At 41.0% G+C, this 21,267-nt stretch overlaps 1 protein-coding gene across 3 annotated transcripts in view; it reads left to right on the forward strand.

The window, feature by feature from the left end:
- The first annotated feature begins 1,161 nt into the window (after positions 1–1,161).
- nlrx1 (NLR family member X1) overlaps positions 1,162–21,267 on the forward strand; it is a 36,481-nt gene continuing 16,375 nt past the window's right edge. The window contains exons 1-4 of one of the 3 annotated variants that reach the window (XM_030745223.1): positions 1,162–1,472; positions 10,885–10,938; positions 12,437–12,552; positions 17,122–17,512. In XM_030745223.1, the coding sequence (XP_030601083.1) occupies positions 10,922–10,938; positions 12,437–12,552; positions 17,122–17,512 (524 nt within the window). In that variant the 5' untranslated portion in view covers positions 1,162–1,472; positions 10,885–10,921. Of the gene's footprint in view, positions 1,473–6,083; positions 6,123–10,884; positions 10,939–12,436; positions 12,553–17,121; positions 17,513–21,267 lie in introns of those variants that run through there. The other 2 variants (XM_030745224.1, XM_030745225.1) reach the window with 2 other exon arrangements.

Raw genomic sequence — 21,267 nt, forward strand, 5'->3', positions numbered from 1 at the left:
GTTTTTTATTACCAAATCGTATGAATTTGTGTAACTTCTAGTTGAAGTGTATCAGTAGAAATCAGCTGAGGGGGCACAGCGACTTGACTGGACAGGCCTGGACCCCCTAAGCCCGTCTGCCAACCTGTGACCCACAAACTGCACAGCAGCTGCACTCCTGCTTTGAGCAAATTAATACAAATGTGAAAAACAAAGCAAACAAACAAACAAAAAAACACATCCAGGAGATCTATTTCTGAACAATTCTCCTGACAAATGAGTTTGGTTTTTCTTTTTCTTATTCCCACTGAGGATACCGGTGTAACTATCTGATATATAAACAGCATCAGAAAGGCTGCAGGTTCAAAACCTCAAACTGAGTAAAACATCACGGCCATGTCACAAGACGTTTCTCGTGGTTCAGAAGTTGCTCAGCAGTGGATGACGTCTTTGCTCAGATTCATAAAAGTATTGTGAAAGTGTGAAACTGAAAACTTAATGTCAGCCTTTATATTTCACAGAAGGAAAATATTTAGTTTATTTCTTAATTTTAATTTTCTGATTTCTCCAAAACATGTGTTAATCATAATTATTGATAGTCAGGCATATGTGTCATTGTTTCAAAGATCAGAATTATCGAGATGTGGCGATAACGATTGTCCAGCAGGTGTCACTGTGGAGATGGGTTTCAGATTATGTTGAACACAGACAGACCTGTGAAGCGAAGCCTCCTCAGTGTTTCGCAAAGCCTCGCTCGCTTTGCCCATCACTACCTCTCTGTCCCCCTTTTTTCTATTTTCTCCCCCTCTCTCTTTTTCTTGCTTGATTTTCCCCCAGCCTGTCAATTCTGGCATTACCACAACACATATACATGCATGTAAAAAATAACGGGACAAAACGCTAATAAGAGGAGCCTATAGAGCAAATGTGTGTGGCACAACAGTGCACTCAGATCACATTTCTGCTCGCAGTATCTGCCAGACAGGACAAGACAGGCTTTAAAAAAAAAAAAAAAAATCCCAGCCTTTGTAAAGGATCGATTTTTTTTTTTTCACCTTTTTGTAAATCAAGGTGAGAACAGGCTGGGGCGAAGGGTGATACGCAGGTGCGGGCCATTTTCTGGATATTATAGTTTTAACACGGCAGACTTCCGGTGACGTCTCTACAGCTTCCTGACAGGTCTGCTACACACTTGTGATATTTTCCATCGAGGAGGAGAAGGAGGTCACTTTCTGGACGGAACCAAAGGCTCTGCTCGTTTCGTTCTTTGATTATGAGACAGGACTGCCGGAAGTTGAAAACAGCTGTTCCTGCACTGTGAAGCGGAACTTTGAGGTGCTGGTTCCTCTCACTGTCATATATTTGGGTGTGTGGAGTCCGTGTAGCGCTGCACGAGTTAAACCATTTAAAGAAAAAAAAATAAGAAAAGAAAACGTATAAAGAAACGACAGCGTGTTTGCGGTGAGCTGGGCTTCCGGACCCGGAAGGCGCTGGTACGTCTTATTTTCCATTCATGGTGTTTGACTTTGCTGATGGTTTGCAGGCACACAAACTGAGGAACCGTCAGCTGGAGTTTTTTCACGTAAATATAGTTCCAAAATGAAACGGACATCGGTTCGAGTTTCACGTGGAACGTTAGTATAAATTTATTCATGAACAGTCTCTTTATCGAAAACTTTTTAATTGTATCTCGAGAGAAGGGGAAAGAAAAAAAAAGAAAAGAAAAAAAGAAAAAGAAGAAGAAAAAAAAAGAAAGAAGCGCCCCGAAGAGTAATTCAAACCTCCTGACGCCGCGGAGGAGTTTCTGCTCCTTAAAACGTCCTCCTGCCGGGCAAGCTGCACCTTGTCAGTCCTCCACAGTCCCAGCCAGGAGCGCAGCTACTTTCTGAGGTGTATGCAGACACAGTTTTAGGCGCTCCCTCCCCTTACAAACACACACACACACACACACCTTCTCAATATAACTTATATTGTAACTACAGCACACAGTTGCAGAAGTGACCTGTTATTTAGGGAGGAGTTCGTAGTCGAAGAAATTAGTTGTATTAAGAAGACTTTGCATTCACAGCCTTTAGATTCGTACTCAGAGAAAAACAGTCCTAATCCACACAGTTTCTTGATTACGAATACGGATGTTAGAATTGTGCGCACACCTTTTTGACAGTTATCTTACTCCATAATCGAGCGCGTTCTCGAAAGCAGGGGCGCCTAATCAGCGCTGTGCCTCTGTTATTGATCATATCATATCCACAGCTGTTAAATACAGAAAATGCTGACTAGAGAAATAATTTCCCCTCATCGCTTTGGCGCCCCCCTGTGCGGCGCCCCTATACATTGGATATACTGCATACCCACTTTTTTGCGCTACTGGTCCCAGCTGTCAGCGACATAATGAAGCGTCTTAATCCGCTAATCCTGCACCTTCAGCGACTGGAGCGGTGATCAAGCCCCCCCAAATAAATAAATAAAGAAAGAAAGAAAGAAATCCAATCAGGTCTTTTATCATCGCCGATGGGCTGGAAACTGTTTATGCAGTATTGTGCAGCACAGAAATTCACAGCACAATTTTTTTTTTTCCCTGAAAAATTTGCAAATGTTCAACTTGAAATATTCTCATTCTTCCTGATGTTTGTTTATTTTTTTTGTGAAGAAAAATATAACTTTAGATTTTATTTAATGTGTTGAGGCGAAAGTTGCTTTTTTCTGGCCATTCAAATTCTTATTGCTGATTTAAAATTATTATTTTTAATCCTGTTTGGCCCACGACTGGGACTGTGTCTTCAATGTTAGCAATGACTCTGAGCTGGCTGTAAGTGGTTACAGATCATACAGGACAGAAAGAAATAGGTTCAGTGGAGGTGTTGCTTTTTATCTTTAGGAACATATTTTGGCAGTGATTTTAAAAAAAATCACTGCTTTGTGTTATTGATTTTCATATTTGTCACACTTTAATATTTCAGACCAAACAAATTTTAATATTAGACAAAGATGAATAAATACAAAATGCAGTTTTTAAATTCTGATTTAATTTATGAAGGGAAAAAGTTTATCCATACCTACCTTGCCCTATGTGGAAAAAGTAATTGCCCCCAAAATAAATGGTTGCTCCACCCTTGGCACTAAGAACTTAGCAACAAGATTAAAGTGCCAGAAGTCTCGGTGATCATCAAGATTTTTTTTTGGCAAATGTGAGATGTGTTTCTTACCCTGTAATTCTCAAAACCAAAGAACTGGGAAACTGCTGCCCCTGGGTTTGCACCCTATGCAGATTTTCATCTGATTCACTGTTTTTACAGACTGTATATTTTATTTGTTTATTGGTGTACAGATTGTGTGTTTGTTTGTATTTCACTTTATTTATCTATTTAGGGCCCGAGCACGAACTGTGCGAAGGCCCTATTGTAATTGCTTCGTTTATTATTATTATTTTTTTTTTTTTTTTTTTTATTATTATTATTATTCAGGCAAATGAATTGGCTTTTTGGGGGCTTTATCATATTCAAAAACTCATGAACCTTTGCACATGCGTCACACCTGGTGAAAATTTAAGTATTTTAATGGGCTCGGGCAAGGGCGCGCCCAAATGGCTCGCTAGCGCCCCCTAAACTGGAGCCCCACCGCTGTGTTTCACGTACATGAATGAAACTTCATACACATGTATATCATGTCCAGGCGCACAAAAAATCCTCTTGGAGCCATGCCCTAAACCCAACAGGAAGTCCGCCATTTTGAATTAATTATGCAAATTTGGCGATTTGCAGCCCTCACACTTTTTCTAATAACTCAGAGGTTTTAGACCTTATCATCTTCATATTTGGTTTGTCTAACCTACACCCCCAGGGGAATCTAAATCTTGAAAATGGTGAGTTTTTGCCAAGGGGGAGGGGTCCTTATGCCCCTTTGAACTTTGATCATTCGCCATGAAATTTTGATTGCCTCTCATTCATACCTACATGATCCAATGTGCATCAAACTTCTCCAGTAGGATGAGGGTGCCCCCCTGAACACATACATATGACAATATTTAATATCAGTCGCAGCGCCACCTAGTGGGAACAGGAAATGTCATATTTTACACTTGGAGGTCCAGCTCCAAGGTGGTTTAGCAGAACCATCTCAAATTTCACCTGGAAAGCCTTAAGAAGTTGGACTTACTGTGTTTTCAAAACTGTGACTTTTTGACAAAAGGGCGTGACCCTTATGGGACGGCAAAGTTCGATGATTCGCCATGAACACAAAAATGGCTGTAACTCCAAGCCAGCTTGCCCAATCTGGCTCAAACTTCTGTGGTGTGATAAGCATGCTGCCCTGAACACACTCATATGCATAAAGTCCATAAACGGTAGAGCGCCGCCTAGTGGCAGCTCCGAATATCTTAAAATAGCAGGTTTTTTGAGTAGCCCCGGAGCTACGTTTTATCTACATGTATGAAAATGTACAGGCTCATGTAACATCCTAAGACGTACAAAAAAGTCTCTTGGACCCATACCCCAAACCCTACAGGAAGTCGGCCATCTTCAATTGAAGGTGTCAATTTTTGCGATTTCCACGCCTGCTATTTGAACGAACTTGTCCTAGGGCATTTGACCCAGTGAGACCAAATTTGCTCCACATCATCTAGACAAGGAGCCCATCAAATATTGTGGAAATCTTTACAAAATATTAAATGGCCTTATCACACCAGGCCATTGAAGTTGGCCTTCGTTTTTCTCCCTCACCACCAAATTGTTTGTGCACTTGTTCGCACATGCTTTGTCTGATCAGGCTGAAAATTTAATCACTCATGTACACACCCAGGCTGAATCCATAACTACAGATTCAAGACTGTAGGCGCAATAGCGCCCCCTACAGAAGCAAATGAAAATTTGTATGACCGTCCACAGAATTAGTTTTGCTCTGAAATACATGAAATATCTTTCACCATTCCTTACAAAATCCTCATCTATTTGATAAGCCTCCTGCCCTGAACACATTGATATGCATAAAGTCCATAAACGTTAGAGCGCCCCCTACTGGCAGCTTTAAATATCATAATATACCATGTTTTTTAGCTAGCCCCTGAGTTACATTTTATCTACAGCTCTGAAATTTTGCACACTCATGTAACATCCTAAGACATACAAAAAAGTCTCTTGGAGCCATACTCCAAACCCTACAGGAAGTCCAGCATCTTCAATTGAAAGTGTCAATTTTTGCCATTTTCAGGCCTGCTATTTGAATGAACTCCTCCTAGGGCATTTCACCCAGTGAGACCAAATTGGCTCCACATCATCTAGACAAACAGCCCATCAAAAAAGTCAATCAGACCCATGCCCTATTTTGCATGCTGGAGCCGTGACCACACCCCCAAATATTCCATTGCGTCTATGCCGAGAGCAAAAGATACCTTTTCCTATAAAAGAATTCAACTTTCTAGAGACCCATCACGATCACAAAACCTCCGAGTGCGGCACGGGTCGACGAGCGCCACAGGTCGACGCGCGCGGAGTGCGAGGGCCCGATATCACCGCTTGCGGTTTTAATTACTTTTACATTTCCTATATATTTGATTGCACAGAGACTTGACCTCATTTTGGGTGGAGCCCCCACAATTTTGTTGCACTATGTGCAATGACAGTAAAGGTCTATTCTTTTCTATTCTATTCATGCCATTTTTGTGTAGTCTCTTTCGTATTGTTGAACCATGAACTCTGCCCTTATATGAAGCAATTCTCTAGATGATTATGATCTGGGTCCTTTTGTGAAGTTAGACTCATTGATGTGCTCTTGGAGTAATTTTTGAAGTCCAGCCACGCCTGGGAACATTCACTGCTGTTCCAGGTTAGCTCTCACTGTGGTTTGCTGGAGTCCGTAAGCCTTAGACATTGCTTTGTAACCCTTTCAGACTGGTAGATGTCAGTGACTTTTTTTTCTTATCTGTTCATGAGTTTCTTTAGGTTGTGACATGTTAATCTTTGAGATCCTTTATCCTACTTGACTTTGTCAGACAGGTTCTATTGAAGGGATTTATTGATTCAACATGTCTGGCAGTAATCACACCTGGGTGTGGCGGCTGAAATTCAGCTTTCCAAAAATTGTGGTTATTCACAGTTAGTTCACAATTTAACAAGAGAGGGAGCAATTACTTTTTCACACAAGGCCAGGTAGGTTTAATGAAAGAAATCATCATTTAAAAACTGCGTTTGTATTAACTCAGGTTATCTTTGCCTAATATTAAAATTTGTTTGATCCGAAATATGCAAAAAACTAAGAAATCAGGAAGGGGAAAAAACTTTTTCTTGGCACTGTACTGATTTCTTAGTCGACTAATCAAGAAAAAGAATTAGACTTACCGACTGGTCTAAAACGAAGTAACACTCAGATATTAAGTTCAATTTGAGGACTGTTTAATGGATGATGTTTCAAATGCCTTTGTTAAGATTCAATAATGAATTATACTTTAAATGCTGCTTAATTGTGTGCCATCTCACAGTATGTACATTACATGTAATACTCGAAACAGACAACTAAGAAAAAACTTACACTGATATTAAATATATGAAAACACATTACTCTAAAAGATTTTCATGTATTATTAACATCCCAAAAATAAATAAAGTGCAGCTGAAAAGTGTAGCACATTATGAACAGTGCGCGTTGTTCTATATAGTCGTCCCTCGGTTCACTTACTGCGGCTTCACTGTATTGTGGATTTTTAAAAAAAGATATATCTAATTCTGTGTTGTGGCATTTTCGCTATATCGCCGGACTTTGCGGTGTATAAGTATTTATATAACTCTCCATAACTATGACGAAGAGCTCAGTTACACCTTTAGTGGAAATAGAAGTTATGGCTGAGGGTGAAGATACTGCACCACCTGATGAAGTGGCTGTGCAGTACTGTACATTCATCTCATCGACATCACCTTCATCGCCACCAGTACTGCACCGCTACATAGTTCATCATCACCATCATCATCATCATCATCATCATCATCATGATTAAACTTGTAGAAAGAGAGTGGGGAAGGTTTATAGGAGTGTGGGATGGGTTTATAAAGCCTTAAAATATAAATAAATAATAAAATCAATATAACACCGCTACTTTGCAGGTGTTTCACCTATGGAACATAATCCCCGCGACAGGTGAGAGATCACTGTAACTCATGATACCCATCTCTGTAAAAGTAGAAATCTAAAATGATAATACAATACAAACTATTATCGAGCCATCTGTTCATTTTCATCTGCTTATCTGAGGCTGGGTCATGGAACAACAGCCTAAGCAGAGAAACCCAGACCTCCATCTTGCCAGCTTGTTTGGCCAGAGATATGATCCCGTCAGCATATTCTGGAGCCTCCTCCTGATAGGACATGCCCGAAAAACCTCACCCAGGAGACAGCTGCCTCAACAGGCAGTACTCTAAGCTGAATGACTGAGCTCCTCACCCTATTTCTAAGGCAGAGCCCAGCCACTCTTCAGAGGAAGCCATTTTCTGCTGCTTGTGTCTGTGATCTCATTCTTCACCTTTTAAAATAACTAATAATATTAGGCCTATTAAAAATTTCAGAACTAGATAAACAGAATTGTGGCATTTTTGTATAACAATGTCAGGACTGCAGCTTCATCCCTTGACAGATGGATGCGTAACATTTAGCACAATTACTGGCATTTAACATCAATTAAAATCTTAACGATTAGATTAAATGTCTTATAGGTCTGCTACTGTCTAGTGACAACAGTGACAATTAGTCGTCTAGTCAATTAGTTGTACGTGTCTACATAGGACTAGCAGCATCTAATTGCAGCTTTACACAGTGGAGATCTAGCTGCACTGAAGCCCTGTAATCGCACATCCTAACATGTTGTGAAGTGTGCATTTTTAAAAATGAATCAGGAGACTGATATACATTAGGTCTCCTTTGTGAAAGGGGGGAAAGATAAAAATAGATTTGGACAACGTGGATTTCCATTCATTTCAAAGGTATGAACGTTGTTGCACCTTCATATGGCAGATCGCTACCAGACGTCATAGCACACTACTGTTAACTGAATGGCACATTTTGATTTATCGTTTCTGGGATTGATGTCCAAACTGGGATCAGATATATTTCAAAATTTGCCCCTGAGAAACTGTAACAAGCTGTAGCTCAGGAGGCAGAGCAGGTCACCTACTGATTGGAAGGTCAGTGGTTCAATTCCTGGCTGCTTCGGGCTGCATGCCAAAGTATCCTTGGGCAAGATACTGAACCCCAAGTTGGTCTCCAATGCAAGTGTTGGAGTATGACTGTGTGTGAATATTAGATAACAAAAGCATTTAACTTACATACTCATGGAAGTGGTTGTATGGGTAGGCAAATGTGTTGTATAAGTGTTTTGAGTGCTCAGAATAGAAAAGCGCTATATAAGAACTAGTCCATTTACCATCATACTAGAAAATTTCTGAAAAAATTTGAAATTGACCAATAAATGTGTTGCTGACTAAATTGTCAGCAGCCAGTAGGAGCTTGCGGGATGCATGAAGAGCCATCTAAAGCTAAGAATTGCTTTGTGGAGTTTGCAGAAAGTATTGGGAACATGATGAAGGCAGGTTCAGGGTTCTAGGCAGAATAAAATTTCAGCCCAGTGAATGTGTGTCTTGGGGGATGAGGGTTAATTAGCAATAGCTTGCTAATGCTAAATGTAAAATGTCCTGCCAACTTACTAATTCAGTGACTGTGAACAGTTGGATAATATTATGTATACAATAGTCTGTGATGGTGGTTGGTCCTACAGGTCATTAAACCATATGACTTGATGCTGCTGAAAAAAAGATGCACCTATACCTGCAGCTACTGTTAATAAACATTTCTTAAGCAACACCTCTACGAAGTCTACGAAGTAGACTCAGTGCTGAACACATTCAGCATTCGTAGACTCAAAAGTCTCCTTTTGAGTCTACGAAGACAAGCTTCTGGGATTTTATGTTTAATAGGAAGCCCAATATTGCTCTTTAAGCTCCCTTTTTCCTCTGCTTCCCACTCTGATTCACGCTTGTCATGTGTTTTGTCCCGCATAATCAAGCGTGAACAGGACCGTTGTGAGATCGCATGTGCACAGTGTGAACGAAACTGGCTGTGCCAGGTGGTATATTGTAAATTGCAGGGATCTAGCCAGAGGAAAAAAAAATCAGTCTGCTATTGGCGGCGAGGTTGCATGTGTGGAGTGTACAGGTGCGGGAAATTCTCAGCATGGCACAGCGCCAGGCAGTCAACTGCTGGCTAGAAAACTGAGGTTGAAAAAAAAGCTAGGTAACAAAACCAACTAAAGTAGGCTGTTCAGTGGCCTTTTGATATAGAGTGAATTTTTGTTTTTAAAGGCAACAGTAGTAGTACTGAGGCAGCCATAAATATAATCTCTGTGTGTATCAGGGTTATAATTTTGGATTTTACATTGTTTAGTTTTAACTTTTTTTTTCCACTAAGCTTTTTTTATTTTTCAGTTAGCTTTAATTAGTTTTTAGAATGGTTTTCTTATTTTTATGAGGAGACAGGCAGTTCCTGGAGGAGAGCTGGACAGGACTGTGGAAGGTTTTTAATTCATCAGCAGGATCAGTATCTGCTCCTTTGTGCAAGGCAGAATGGGAGCACTGCTGACAATTTGCACATCTGTACATAGCCAGTGTTCTAGCTAGCGGTTGATCGCCAGGTGCTTCGCCAGGCTGAGATGCCCTCGCGCTGGGCTGAGGATTTCACTGCTTCACTTTCGGAGCTCTGCTGTCACTGCATTTAGCAAACAGGAACCCGCCCCGCGGACATCCTCCATACATTGTATCCGAGGGAAGTGAGCCGTGGCTTCCCTCATTCAGCATCCCGCCCTGGAGCTCCAAGCTCCCCCAGAGCCAAAATGAGAGCATTTTGAACTGCATTTTTAAACTGCGAAAAAATAATCTGAAAGTGCAAAAAAAAAACCCAAACTTGAATCTGACATGTAGTTTCGAATTTTTTTTCCAGTTTCACATCTTTTTTTTTTTTTTTTTTTTTTTTCAGTTGCAAAACTTTTTTTTTCCTGTTTAAATTTTTTTTTTCGGGTTCAAAATAATTTTTCAGTTTCTGCACAGCAAGCACAAAGAGGGGGAGCCGTTACTGAGAGGGTGCACTCAGGTGGAGCGAAAGACGCCCAAAGCAGCAGCGCTTGCTCCTGTAACCACCTTAAAACCTTTATTGGGAAACAGCTGGGGGTCCTTCATCAACCACTTGATCAGCAACATGAAGAACAGAGAACTTTGTAGCTGCTCCATCCACCCTCTTTGTTTCACTGCAGTGAAACTGCGGTACGGAAGTTAAAATGTGCAGATGAACTGTAAATACGAAAAATGATTTCCTATCAGATTAATTGATGGAGTAATCGATAGATTACTTAATTACTAAAATAATCGATAGTTGCAGCCTCACTTGTATTCAGAAAGCCATAGTCAAACATTACTTTTCAGCACCAGTGGAGTTATGAAAGACCTTCAAGAAAAAACTACAGTTCCCAGCAAGATGATGTCACTTCCTGTTGTTACATTAAAATCGTGATAATTTATGCTTACAACATGGTGGCTGATATTCCAATGTAGGAAATGGATCACAAAGACTGTGATTAGGCTTCAGAGGTGTTTTCTGGTTACATATGTAGGCCCCATCACTCAGTTAACAAGTGGGAGCAGCTTTTAGCGGTTAGCATTAGCTTGCTAGTTAGCATTAGCGTTAACACCCCCCCCCTCTAAAAAAATTTTTGGCTAGAAGGCTGATAGCTTTTTTTTTTTTTTTTTTGTCACTTGCACTGGAGTGACCTCAGAAATTGAATGTATTTTATTTTTTTATATATGTAGGTACCTTTTTAAGATTTTTTTTTTTTTTTTTTCCATCAGTTGTCTGACTTTATATTCACACTGTTTACAGAAAACTTCCTGATACAAAGAAGCAGCAGAACAGAAGGATGAACCTACTACACAGGTTAGTGATGAACTAAGTGAACCTCAGTGCCTCATGACTTTGCTATGCAGAGAAGCTCATGGACTGCAAGGTGCACTGGTCCTGTAGCTGTGGCCCAAGTCATCCCCCCCTCCAGCACCATGCTTGGTTGATAGTGGGTATGAGGTGTTTTTGCTGATATGCTTTTTTTTTCTTTTTTCCCCAAACGTCCATCGGTTTGTCTGACTGATTCACTGACCGACCGACCCAAGGATGGTTGAGAATGACATAGCTAAGATCCCATGTGAATTACAGATACAGACAGACAAAAACTGGTGATGGCTAACCAACAGGACATAATCAGAGGAAGAAAGCCCTAGAGAATGATGTAGCAATACCAAGCGACAGCAACATCAAGAAGAAGGAACATGAGAAGTTCAAGAAATGCCAAGGGCTGAAAGAAGAGCTAGAGAGGATGTGGAAGGTGAAGAAATTAAAAAAAAAAAATGGAGTTTCTGCTTCAGCCTTTTAGGTTTCTGCGTGTTCGTTTATTGAACAGGAATGAGACGATACAACAGAATAAGGAGTCCAATTATTACATTTAATTAGCCATTTGTCAAACAGTTTTACAGATTATTCTGGGTCAGATCTGCATGCCATGTCAGTGTGTTACTGGATATGACATTAAAGAACTCACACACTCTTTTTCAGCTCACAGTTTCATATAGTCAAAGCTTATCATTCTTGGTTACATCATTATACAAAACAATATGTGGAAAACGGAGAACTTCAACAGCTGCTTCTTCAGATGACCTCGGAGTCTCCCTTTCTATCACTGTGTAGTCTCCATGAGTAGCTGACCGTTGCCCAGTGAGAACAAGTTCCTGATGACACCAAACATTATGCACTTGTGTATTTTTAATCAGTTATGTTTATCTTCCAGTCTAAGACAAATTTTCTCAGAGAAATAAATGTACATATGGTAACCATATACCATATACCATGAGTGTATTTAAAGCTTCATAAAAACTCATTTCCTTCAAAGGTGAAGGCAACAGTGGCCCGCGCAGTAATCAGAACACTCAGGGCAGTGACCCCCAAACTGGGAGAGTGGCTTTAGCAGATTCCAGGAACAACATCCGAGATCTCTGTCCAGAAGAGCGCAGTACTGAGAACAGCTAAGATACCGTGCAGGACCCTCAAGCTCCCAGGCCTCTCGTAGAGGACCTGAGCTTGGAGGACAAAGACCGCCCTCAGGGCGAGTGGGGAATTTTTTGATACTGCTCATTCCTTACTTGCCATAAAGATCCAACACAATTCTCAGGTCTCAGGAACCTTCCTGTAAGACTTAAATAGGTATTTATTGTTAATAACAAGTGTGTGCAGCTGTGTAAATGTCAGTGTCTTGGCAATGTAATCGATATACCTGCTACAATCTGCAAAGAGCAGCTCTTTTCTGTATGTAAATCCTTGGTGTAACATTTGTAACACTGTGTAAGCAACAGCTGAACTAATCAGCATGATGCTTTATATTTTCCAGACGGGTGATCCATCTACTCAAAGCACAGAGGTGGAAGATGGGAATGCAGGTTGCTCTCTGCCCAGCCACTGGTTGTTACTACAGGATCTTTTGCTCTTCCAGCCCTTCAGAACCAGGTGCACAACTTAATTCACTCTGTTTTGGTCTCTTAAATGCAAGTATAATAGTCAAATAGTAGCAGTTGTAGTAGCAGCAATAGAGATGTAAACCTTAGGTGTTATTACATTTGGAATCAACAATTTAGAATTCCACAAAGTAGAAGAAACAACAAAAAAGTCAGTGTTTGCTGTGTGGAAAGTGGTTATTGTTTTGCAGACCCATGTGCAGTACAGAGGAGGTAGAGGTAAGTGTAAGGTGAGTCTTTTTTTATGAAGGTGAAAAGGCACAAAACCAGAATTCACAAGGAACTAAACCAAGAAACACTGGGGAACACTTCCAACAATGAGAGACGACTCAACGAAGGACAAGGGGAGACTGAGACAATAAAATACAAGAGCTAATGAGGGAAGTGGAAACAGGTGTGAATACAGCTGTGTAATTTTTAATTGGTTAATTTTTAATTTATTAGAATGCATCAGTTTGTTGAAAGACATTTATCTTTATATATTGTACTCCTAAATATACTAATCAGTCTATATTTGTGAGTACAATGTTCTTTTTTCCCCTATTAAATAACCTCAATTTTTTTTCAATGTTATTCAATTAAATAACCTATAAATAATCAAAGATGGCTGTAGCTTTTAGAAATGGGGGGGAATCTGACAAAGAGCTGACGCAGGACTTGAGAAATGCATCTGACCCTTCAGTTGATCCATCTACTCTTCACCAAAGCCTCATCAAAGTGGTCTTAAAGGAAGGTGTTAAAGAATCCATTTTTAAAGGACATCAAACACAACATATTTTACTTTAACTGACAGATTTAACACAGTCTGTGATGCTAGAAATTTTTAAATTTTTATTTTATTATTATAATTATTATTAATTAATTTTTTTAATAAAAAGTGTTTTTAGAGCACGTGTAACACAATCTTGTCTAATACATAATATGAAATCACTAGGTTTTTTGGTTGCCCCCACATAGTCCTACATTAGTTTATGTTGACTAACTAGTGACAGAATCAATGGAACTCAATGGAAAACAAGAAAACTAAAATTAAAAAGCAGTTTAAGAAGGGTCACTTTTGTGTTGCCCCTGGCTGCAGCAGTGAGTTTTGTTAAAAACCAAGGAAAGACGGTCCACTTTCTCTCGAAGTGGTTCTTCATTTTTGGCTAGCTGCACTGAAATTGGGGAATCCACCTGTTAGCTGTAATGCTGGGGTTTGTGGATATCTGAAGTCAGTGCTGATTTTTTTTTTTTTTGTTTGTTTTCCTTTTTTATCCGGCAGAGCAAATTTCCACTATTTTATGCAATTTTAAGGTGTGTTTTAAACCCCAGTTACATCAGGTTAAGCCTTTCTTTCCCCAAGCACACGCAACCAGTTTACAGGATAATAGGTTATTATTATGTTGTGTAGTAATTGTTGTATAGAAATGTTGTACTATATGTGCTAAAGCACGGTCAGGAAGCCTTACATTTGCATCTCCGCAGGCAAATAAAAATCCCCACCTTCTGTCAAATAGACACACACACAAACAAAACCAGGACCATCCTAGGAAAAGATAACATAGCTTTTGGAAACCTGATTTCCTTGCCTTTTTTTTTTTTTTTCCCCTTTTAAACCTTAAATTGAATAAGTGGAAGAGGATGGATGGATAGATGGATGATTTGCTGGGAGAATTTTTAAGTTTGACCACATTATCTCACTGTGTGGATTACCTTATCCTATGATTAAGGAAAAATCAAGCCCAAATGTAAGAGAAGTAGACTGTAAGGTGGCAAATTTTATTATTCATATTTCCCACTGTGAGTGTTTGCAGTCATCTGTAAAACACAGTGGAGGCTGTCGTGTTGGGGATCTTGTCAGAAAAGTGCTGTCAGATTTTGATCCACCATGCAATACCATCTGGAAAATGGGTGATAGTCAACACCTTTTTTTTTTTTTTTTTCCCCCTTTCTCTTCAGCATGACAATTATCTCAAACAATATAGTAAAAGCAGCAGCAGGGTGGCAGCAACATCCTGACACAGCAGACAGTCAGGGTGGGGAACTCATGGTCAGGGTGAATACAGGGTCCTCTCAGGGCTGCGTCCTGACCCCCCTCCTTTTCTCTGCCACCCACACTGCCAACCATATTATTTCAAGTTTCTCAGAGTCTACCTGGCAGAGGACTTGACCTTCATCACCAATACTGCAGCCAACATCAAGATGGTCCAACAGTAGCTCTAGCCACTTAGGAGACTCGGGAAGGCAGGTCTTCCCACCATCCAATCGACCACCGCCTACAGGCGCACCACTTGCAGTATTACAACCTATAGCCTCATGTCCTGATTTGGCAGCTGTAAGAACTATGAGAAACGTAGCGCTGCATTTGTAGGGTGTCAGACATCCTAAAAGACCCTTACCGCCCATCTCACAGCCTATTCTCCCTGCTACTGTACCATCTGGGAAAAGGTTCCAGACCACCAGCTGTAGATCCAGCAGACTTTTCAACAGCTTCTTCCCACAGGCTGTGAGAGCACTAAACAAACTGACCAGGAACTTACTTTGGACATTTGCACAATTTTTGTTTTGCATGATCTTAATTGCACAGTACAGCATATGCACTTCAACATTCATACTCTCACTACTCAGTGTGAATGCTGCTGGCCTTACTGCTGTTTTATATCTTTAGTCTATTTATATTTTAGTTTGTTTTTAACTTTATTTGCACTTATTTTCACTACTTCATTCCAGGTGAAACATCATTCTCTTTCTTTTGTACCTTACTGCAGTTGCAGTAATGACAATAAAGAATCTTGAACATTCAAGGAAGAGCTTTGGGATGTCTTAAAGAAGCCTGGAAAGCTATTCCTGAAGACTACTTAAATAAATTACAAGAATGCTTGACAAGAGAATTCAGACTGTGTTGAAAAATAAATGTGGTCATACCAAATATTGACTCTCAAGGTTTTAGAATTGTAATAACTCTGTTTTTGCCTAATATGCTGTTGAAAGATGAACATAGAGGGACAGACAGCCATTCAATCACCTTCACACCTCTATGCAATTTAGAATTGCCAATTAACCTAACCCCACTAATTGCATGTGTGTGGACCAGGGGTCGGCAACCCGCAGCTCTATCATCCTTATGCTGCGGCTTGGAGAACTAAATTATAAGTATCCAAGTGAAGTGCATTTTATTTTTGTTCATTTTTTGTTGTAGTTCTGAATTGGAACATTATTGTGATCTTGAAATATTAAAATAAAACTATTTTTTATTTTTCATCTCTCAATATATGCGTCTCTCACGGAAGCATCTGCGGCTCTCAGTGTTTTCTTTTCCGTGGAAACCGGATCCAAATGGCTCTTTGAGTGTTAAAGGTTGCCGACCCCTGGTTTAGACTGTGGGAGGAAGATCGAGGACCTGGAGAGAACCACTGAGGCATGGGGAGGGCATGCTAACTCCTCACAGAAAGGCCCCAGGTGGTGGATTCAAACCCAGGACCTTCTTGCTGTGAGGCAACCACAGCACCACCATGCTGCCTATTAGACAAAGATAACTTGTGTAAATACAAAATGCAGTTTTTAAATTATGATTTCATTTACTTTTTCACACAAGGCCAGATAGGTTTGGATAGTTTTTCCCTTAATGAATGAAATTTTCTTTTATCTTTTTATTTTAAATAATCTGCCCTGTCTGGCAGCGTTTGCAGTCAGAATCCTGAACTGAATACACAATTACGCCAAACACATTTCTGTGTCCATGATGAGCTGTATAAACACTATAGGCTCCCCTGATTAGTGTTTTTCTTTTATTTATTTTGTTATTATTCATGTGTGTACATATGCTATACAGCAATACCTGGAAGTGGGGGGGGGGGGGGGGGGGGGGTGAGAAGAGACTAGAATGAAGGGACAGAGTGCAAGCAGAAAAACAAACTGGGTCATGAACTGCTGTACCTACAAAAAACAAACAGTACGGGGGGGGGGCAAAGCAAAATGGATATTCAAACCAACAATCTTATGTTTTGCCCTGCTGTACACACACAGAGAGACAAATGCACATTCTGGCCACTCGCTCCCTCCCACAAACGAACCACACAAGGACACACAAAGAGACATGTCCATCCACATCAACCCATCTTTCATGGGCAAAATGTGGGCAAACAGGCATCTCCCAGAGCCGGGAGCAACCCCAAACCACTAGCTGACCCCTGCTCCAACAGGCCCCAACAACAGACACACAAAAAGAAAAGGGACAAGGCAAAGTGCCCCAGCCCACCTAAATTACTCCATATCTAAGTGACAGAAATCATCATTTAAAAACTTCATTTTGAATTACATCATTATATTTGTCTAATATTAGACCAAGAAATCAGGAAGGGGCAAATACTTGTTCACAGCACTGTACTGTTGTATATAAGGATAAAATGGAGCAACTTTGATTGTTCTATATTTTTAATTACAAAAGTGCCTGAAATGTATTTTCCTGGACTTCAGAGTCATTACATTTCCATTATAAATGTTTCATCTTTTTGATCACATCAGAGAATATATAGATAGGTACATTAACTTAAAGTATAAATACACCTCTTTCTCTCTGTAGATCCCATAGAGATCCACAAGAGGAAGCTTTTCCTGTGGTTTAGCCACCTTCCGCAGGAGGAAAAACAGTTTGGAGGTTTCTTCAGCCCTGAGACCATGCATGTGGACCCATTGATCCTGGAAAGAGATGCACAAGAGAGGGCTGGACTGCTGAGCTCCCCTTTCCAAACACAAACACACTGCCGTCCCTCATTGACCGTAGAACAGCTATTTAAGCACACTGATACCTGGAGGGATGGCCTGGGGCTCAATGTTCTGCTGTATGGTGCTGTGGGAACAGGGAAAAGTACAGTGGTCCAAAAGCTGGTGCTAGATTGGTGCACTGGGACCCCTCTGAGCCACTTTAAGCTGCTGATTCCTTTCTCCTGTGAGGACCTCAGCCAGCTGTCAAAGTAAGATGTTTCTCTTGCACTTCATCACATATATCAAGACTTTATGTGTTTAATGCCAGCAGAATATATGGTTATTAGAACATTAAAGCCAATCAAACCAGGCTAGTTTATCAGACAATGTTAGATCTTGTACTCATTTCAAATCTCTGAAAATCAAAGGATTCCTGAATTAGCTGAACAGTGTTTTAATTGGCATATTACATTTGCATTCATTTGCTTTTATTTAGCTTCACATTACAAATGGTTTTAACTCTGCCTTTGAAATGCTTGTGTTAAATTTGTCCTGCTGTGTTTGCAGTGGTAGTTCAGCTGATTCAGTGGGAGAACTAGTAGTTCTCTATCCATGACTAGCTTCCCTGTATTCAGACTTTAAGATGTTTGGGGCTGGCAAGCCTCTGTCTATTTCTGGTTTTAGACTAATTAAAATGTGTTGGGAATCTTTTATTGCACTTACAGTCAGCTAACAAGTTATCACACTATCTCTCCTTTACTACCCCTACTGTTCTGATCTTAATTCTGACTTCCCCCTCACGCTTAGAGTCACATATTCATGTATGTACACTCTGTTACATACACACATGGTGTCTCTATCATGAGATAGAAATGAAAAAAACCTAATGCAACTACTGGGATTGTAAAAAGAAATGATACTCAGATACTAATACTAGTATTACAAATTACTATGTGATTAGATTTTTGTTAGTGTATATATGGGATTAGACACAGCACCACTACAGAACCACGCAGCCCCTTCCCTCACTAGCAGATGAAATGGTCGACATTCACAACACTAAACAACACTTGAAGAGTTTGGAGAAGTCAATAAAACTTCAATTTCAGCAACATTGAAGTATTAAAAAGTTATCATAAATGTGTCAGTGCACACATTAAATAGCTAACTTTAATGTGTGTCAGTGCACACATTAAAGTTAGCTATTTAACTACAGTATTTGAATTGCTTGATAGTCACCTCAGCCAAGACAGAGAGCAACTCAAGGTAGAAGCGAAGTAAACGGGGCCAGAACTAAACAGAGAGCACACTGAAAGAGGAGGGAGTTAACGTTAACTTAGTAAAAACTTTTAACCTAAATGTGGCGGTGGTTGGGACTTGAACAGACTGGGGTAGCTGGGGGGGAGAACAATGTTAAGAAAATTATCAAATGCATTCAGTGGCACTCATTTCTCTTATTTTTACCGCATAAAATTTGGCTAGTGGAAATTCTGATTGGCCGGTAACTTTAGAGAGTTACCAGCCACATTGGCTGGTGATCAGAAAAGTTAATTTAAAACCCTGGTTATCAGTCCTGCCCAGGTTTGAAAGTAAGCTGGTACGGTCGGGTACTGCGTACCACTAAAAGATTCTGCTCCGGTACGCAGTACCTGGAAGAGGGGGAGCTGTAAAGCTCTCATTCAGAACCAGAACCGGGCTGCACTTTGGGTCAGAAAAGATCCGCTAGCAATAAGCAGTCTAAAACACGACTTAGTCAGTTAATAGCCAGCTTTTTTTTTTTTCTCATTTCAAATTCTTTTGGAACTGTTCGTGCCATGCAGGAGCCTCAATTCCCTTGCTTCTCTCCCCTCTGAGCTCGAGGCTTGCAGAAAGTTGCAGAAAGGCATAATGAAGAAAGCAGTGCCTAAGAAGTACAACCAGCTGTCCATACCTGAGGCCTTAGAGACTGCCAAGCAGAGACTCACAGCCTTGGCTAACCGCCTGAAGAGGTATACCAGAGAGACTTAAACCAGGAGAATAAACCAGATGTTCTCCACCAAACCATCCAAAGTATACTCTCAGTGGAAGGAGAACAAAATGAGAACAGCACCCCAACCAAGGCTGGAGATGGAACAATACTGTTATGGCATATGGGAGAAGGATGCGTCACACAACACCAATGCCCAGTGGCTAGTGGATCTAAGAGCAGACCACAGTAACCTCCCTGAACAGGATCCAGTAACCATCACAGTGGCAGACCTCCAAGAAAGGGTCTCACATATGAAGACCTGGACAGCACCAGGCCCTGACATGATACATACCTACTGGCTAAAGAAGCCAACTACACTCCATGAGCGCCTGGCAGCCTAAATGAACTAGCTGCTAGAGGCTAAGACACACCCAGAATGGCTGACTAAAGGCCGGACGGTCCTGACTCCCAGAAGGGACCAGTCCCATCCAACTACCGGCCCATAACCTACCTCAATACAACATGGAAACTCCTGTCAAGCATCATAGCAGCCAAGATGAGTCGGCATGTGGCACAATACACGAGTGAGGCCCAGAAAGGGATTGGCAGAGAGTCCAGGGGAGCAAAACACCAGCTACTGGTACATAGAGCGGTCTTGAGTGACTGCAAGACCTGACTGACCAACCTGTGCACTGCCTGGATTGACTACAAGAAAGCCTATGACTCAATGCTGCACATATGGATCCTGGAACGCCTAGAATTGTTTAAGATCAACAAGACCCTAAGAGCCTTCATCAAAAACTCAATGGGTATGTGGAGAACAACACTAGAGGCCAATTTCAAGCCCATCGCACAAGTCAACATCAAGAGCGGGATTTACCAAGTAGATGCTCCATCTCCACTGCTGTTCTGCATAGGCCTGAATCCCTTCAGCCAGATCTAAAACAAAACTGCCTACGGATACAGACTACGGAATGGAGCAAACATCAGCCACCTCCTTTACACGGATGACATTAAGCTGTATGCTAGTATGAGATATCAATTCACTGATCCACACCACTAGGATCTACAGCAGTGACATCAGAATGTCATTCGGACTGGACATGTGTAGTCGAATGGCAACAAAGAGAGGAAAAGTAGTCAGAACTGAGGGGATTGCACTACCAGAAGGCAGCATTGCAGACACTGAAGACAGCTACAAGTACCTTGGAATCCCACAGGCAAATGGAACCAAGAAGAGGCTGCTAGGAAAGCTGCAACCTCCAAGTACCTCCAGAGAGTAAGGCAAGTCCTGAAGAGTCAGGTGAATTGGAAGAACAACATCCGGGCTATCAACACCTACACCCTGCTAGTTGCCAGATACCCCACTGGGATAATAAGTTTGCCAAAGGAGGAAATAGAAGCCACAGATGTTAAGATAAGAAAGCTCCTTACTATGCACGGAGGGTTTCACCCCAAATCTAGCACCCTGAGACTTTACGCTAAGCGGAAGGAAGGTGGCGGAGAACTAAGAAGTGTCAGAACCACTGTCCTAGATGAAACAACAAAGATCCATGAATACATCAGGAAGATGGCCACAAAGGATCATGTGCTTAGTGAGTACCTCAGGCAACAGAAACCAGAGAAAGAAGAGGAGGAAGAACAGGAACCGTCATGAAAGGACAGGCCTCTGCACGGCATGTACCACCGGTAGATTGAAGAAGTGGCTGACTTAGAGAAATCCTACTGTGATGGTTGTCTGCAACCACACAATTGAAAGACTCTGTTCCCTGCCTGCTGCTCCAATTCTTCCTTGTTTGAGCAAAAGAGGAGGCGGAGGGTGGACCTGGTTTAAGTGCGGAGGCCAATCAAGTGGACTTAACCATCTGTTGTGACCACACTGGGGGGTCAAAACAGATGGTTATGTCACACTCTTATTCCCCCTGTGGCATTTAAAATGGTTTATTCCATTACTATATAGGTTGAACTGTCTATCATTTGGGCAGGTCAGTTAGTTGAGTTCTGTTAAATATGGGTTTTACAATTTTGTTTAGTTTACCTCTTTTATGGGCCCACTGATTTTTAAGAATTGTTTGT

Source organism: Archocentrus centrarchus, chromosome 13, assembly GCF_007364275.1.
Source record: "Archocentrus centrarchus isolate MPI-CPG fArcCen1 chromosome 13, fArcCen1, whole genome shotgun sequence".
Taxonomy (NCBI): Eukaryota; Metazoa; Chordata; class Actinopteri; order Cichliformes; family Cichlidae; genus Archocentrus; species Archocentrus centrarchus.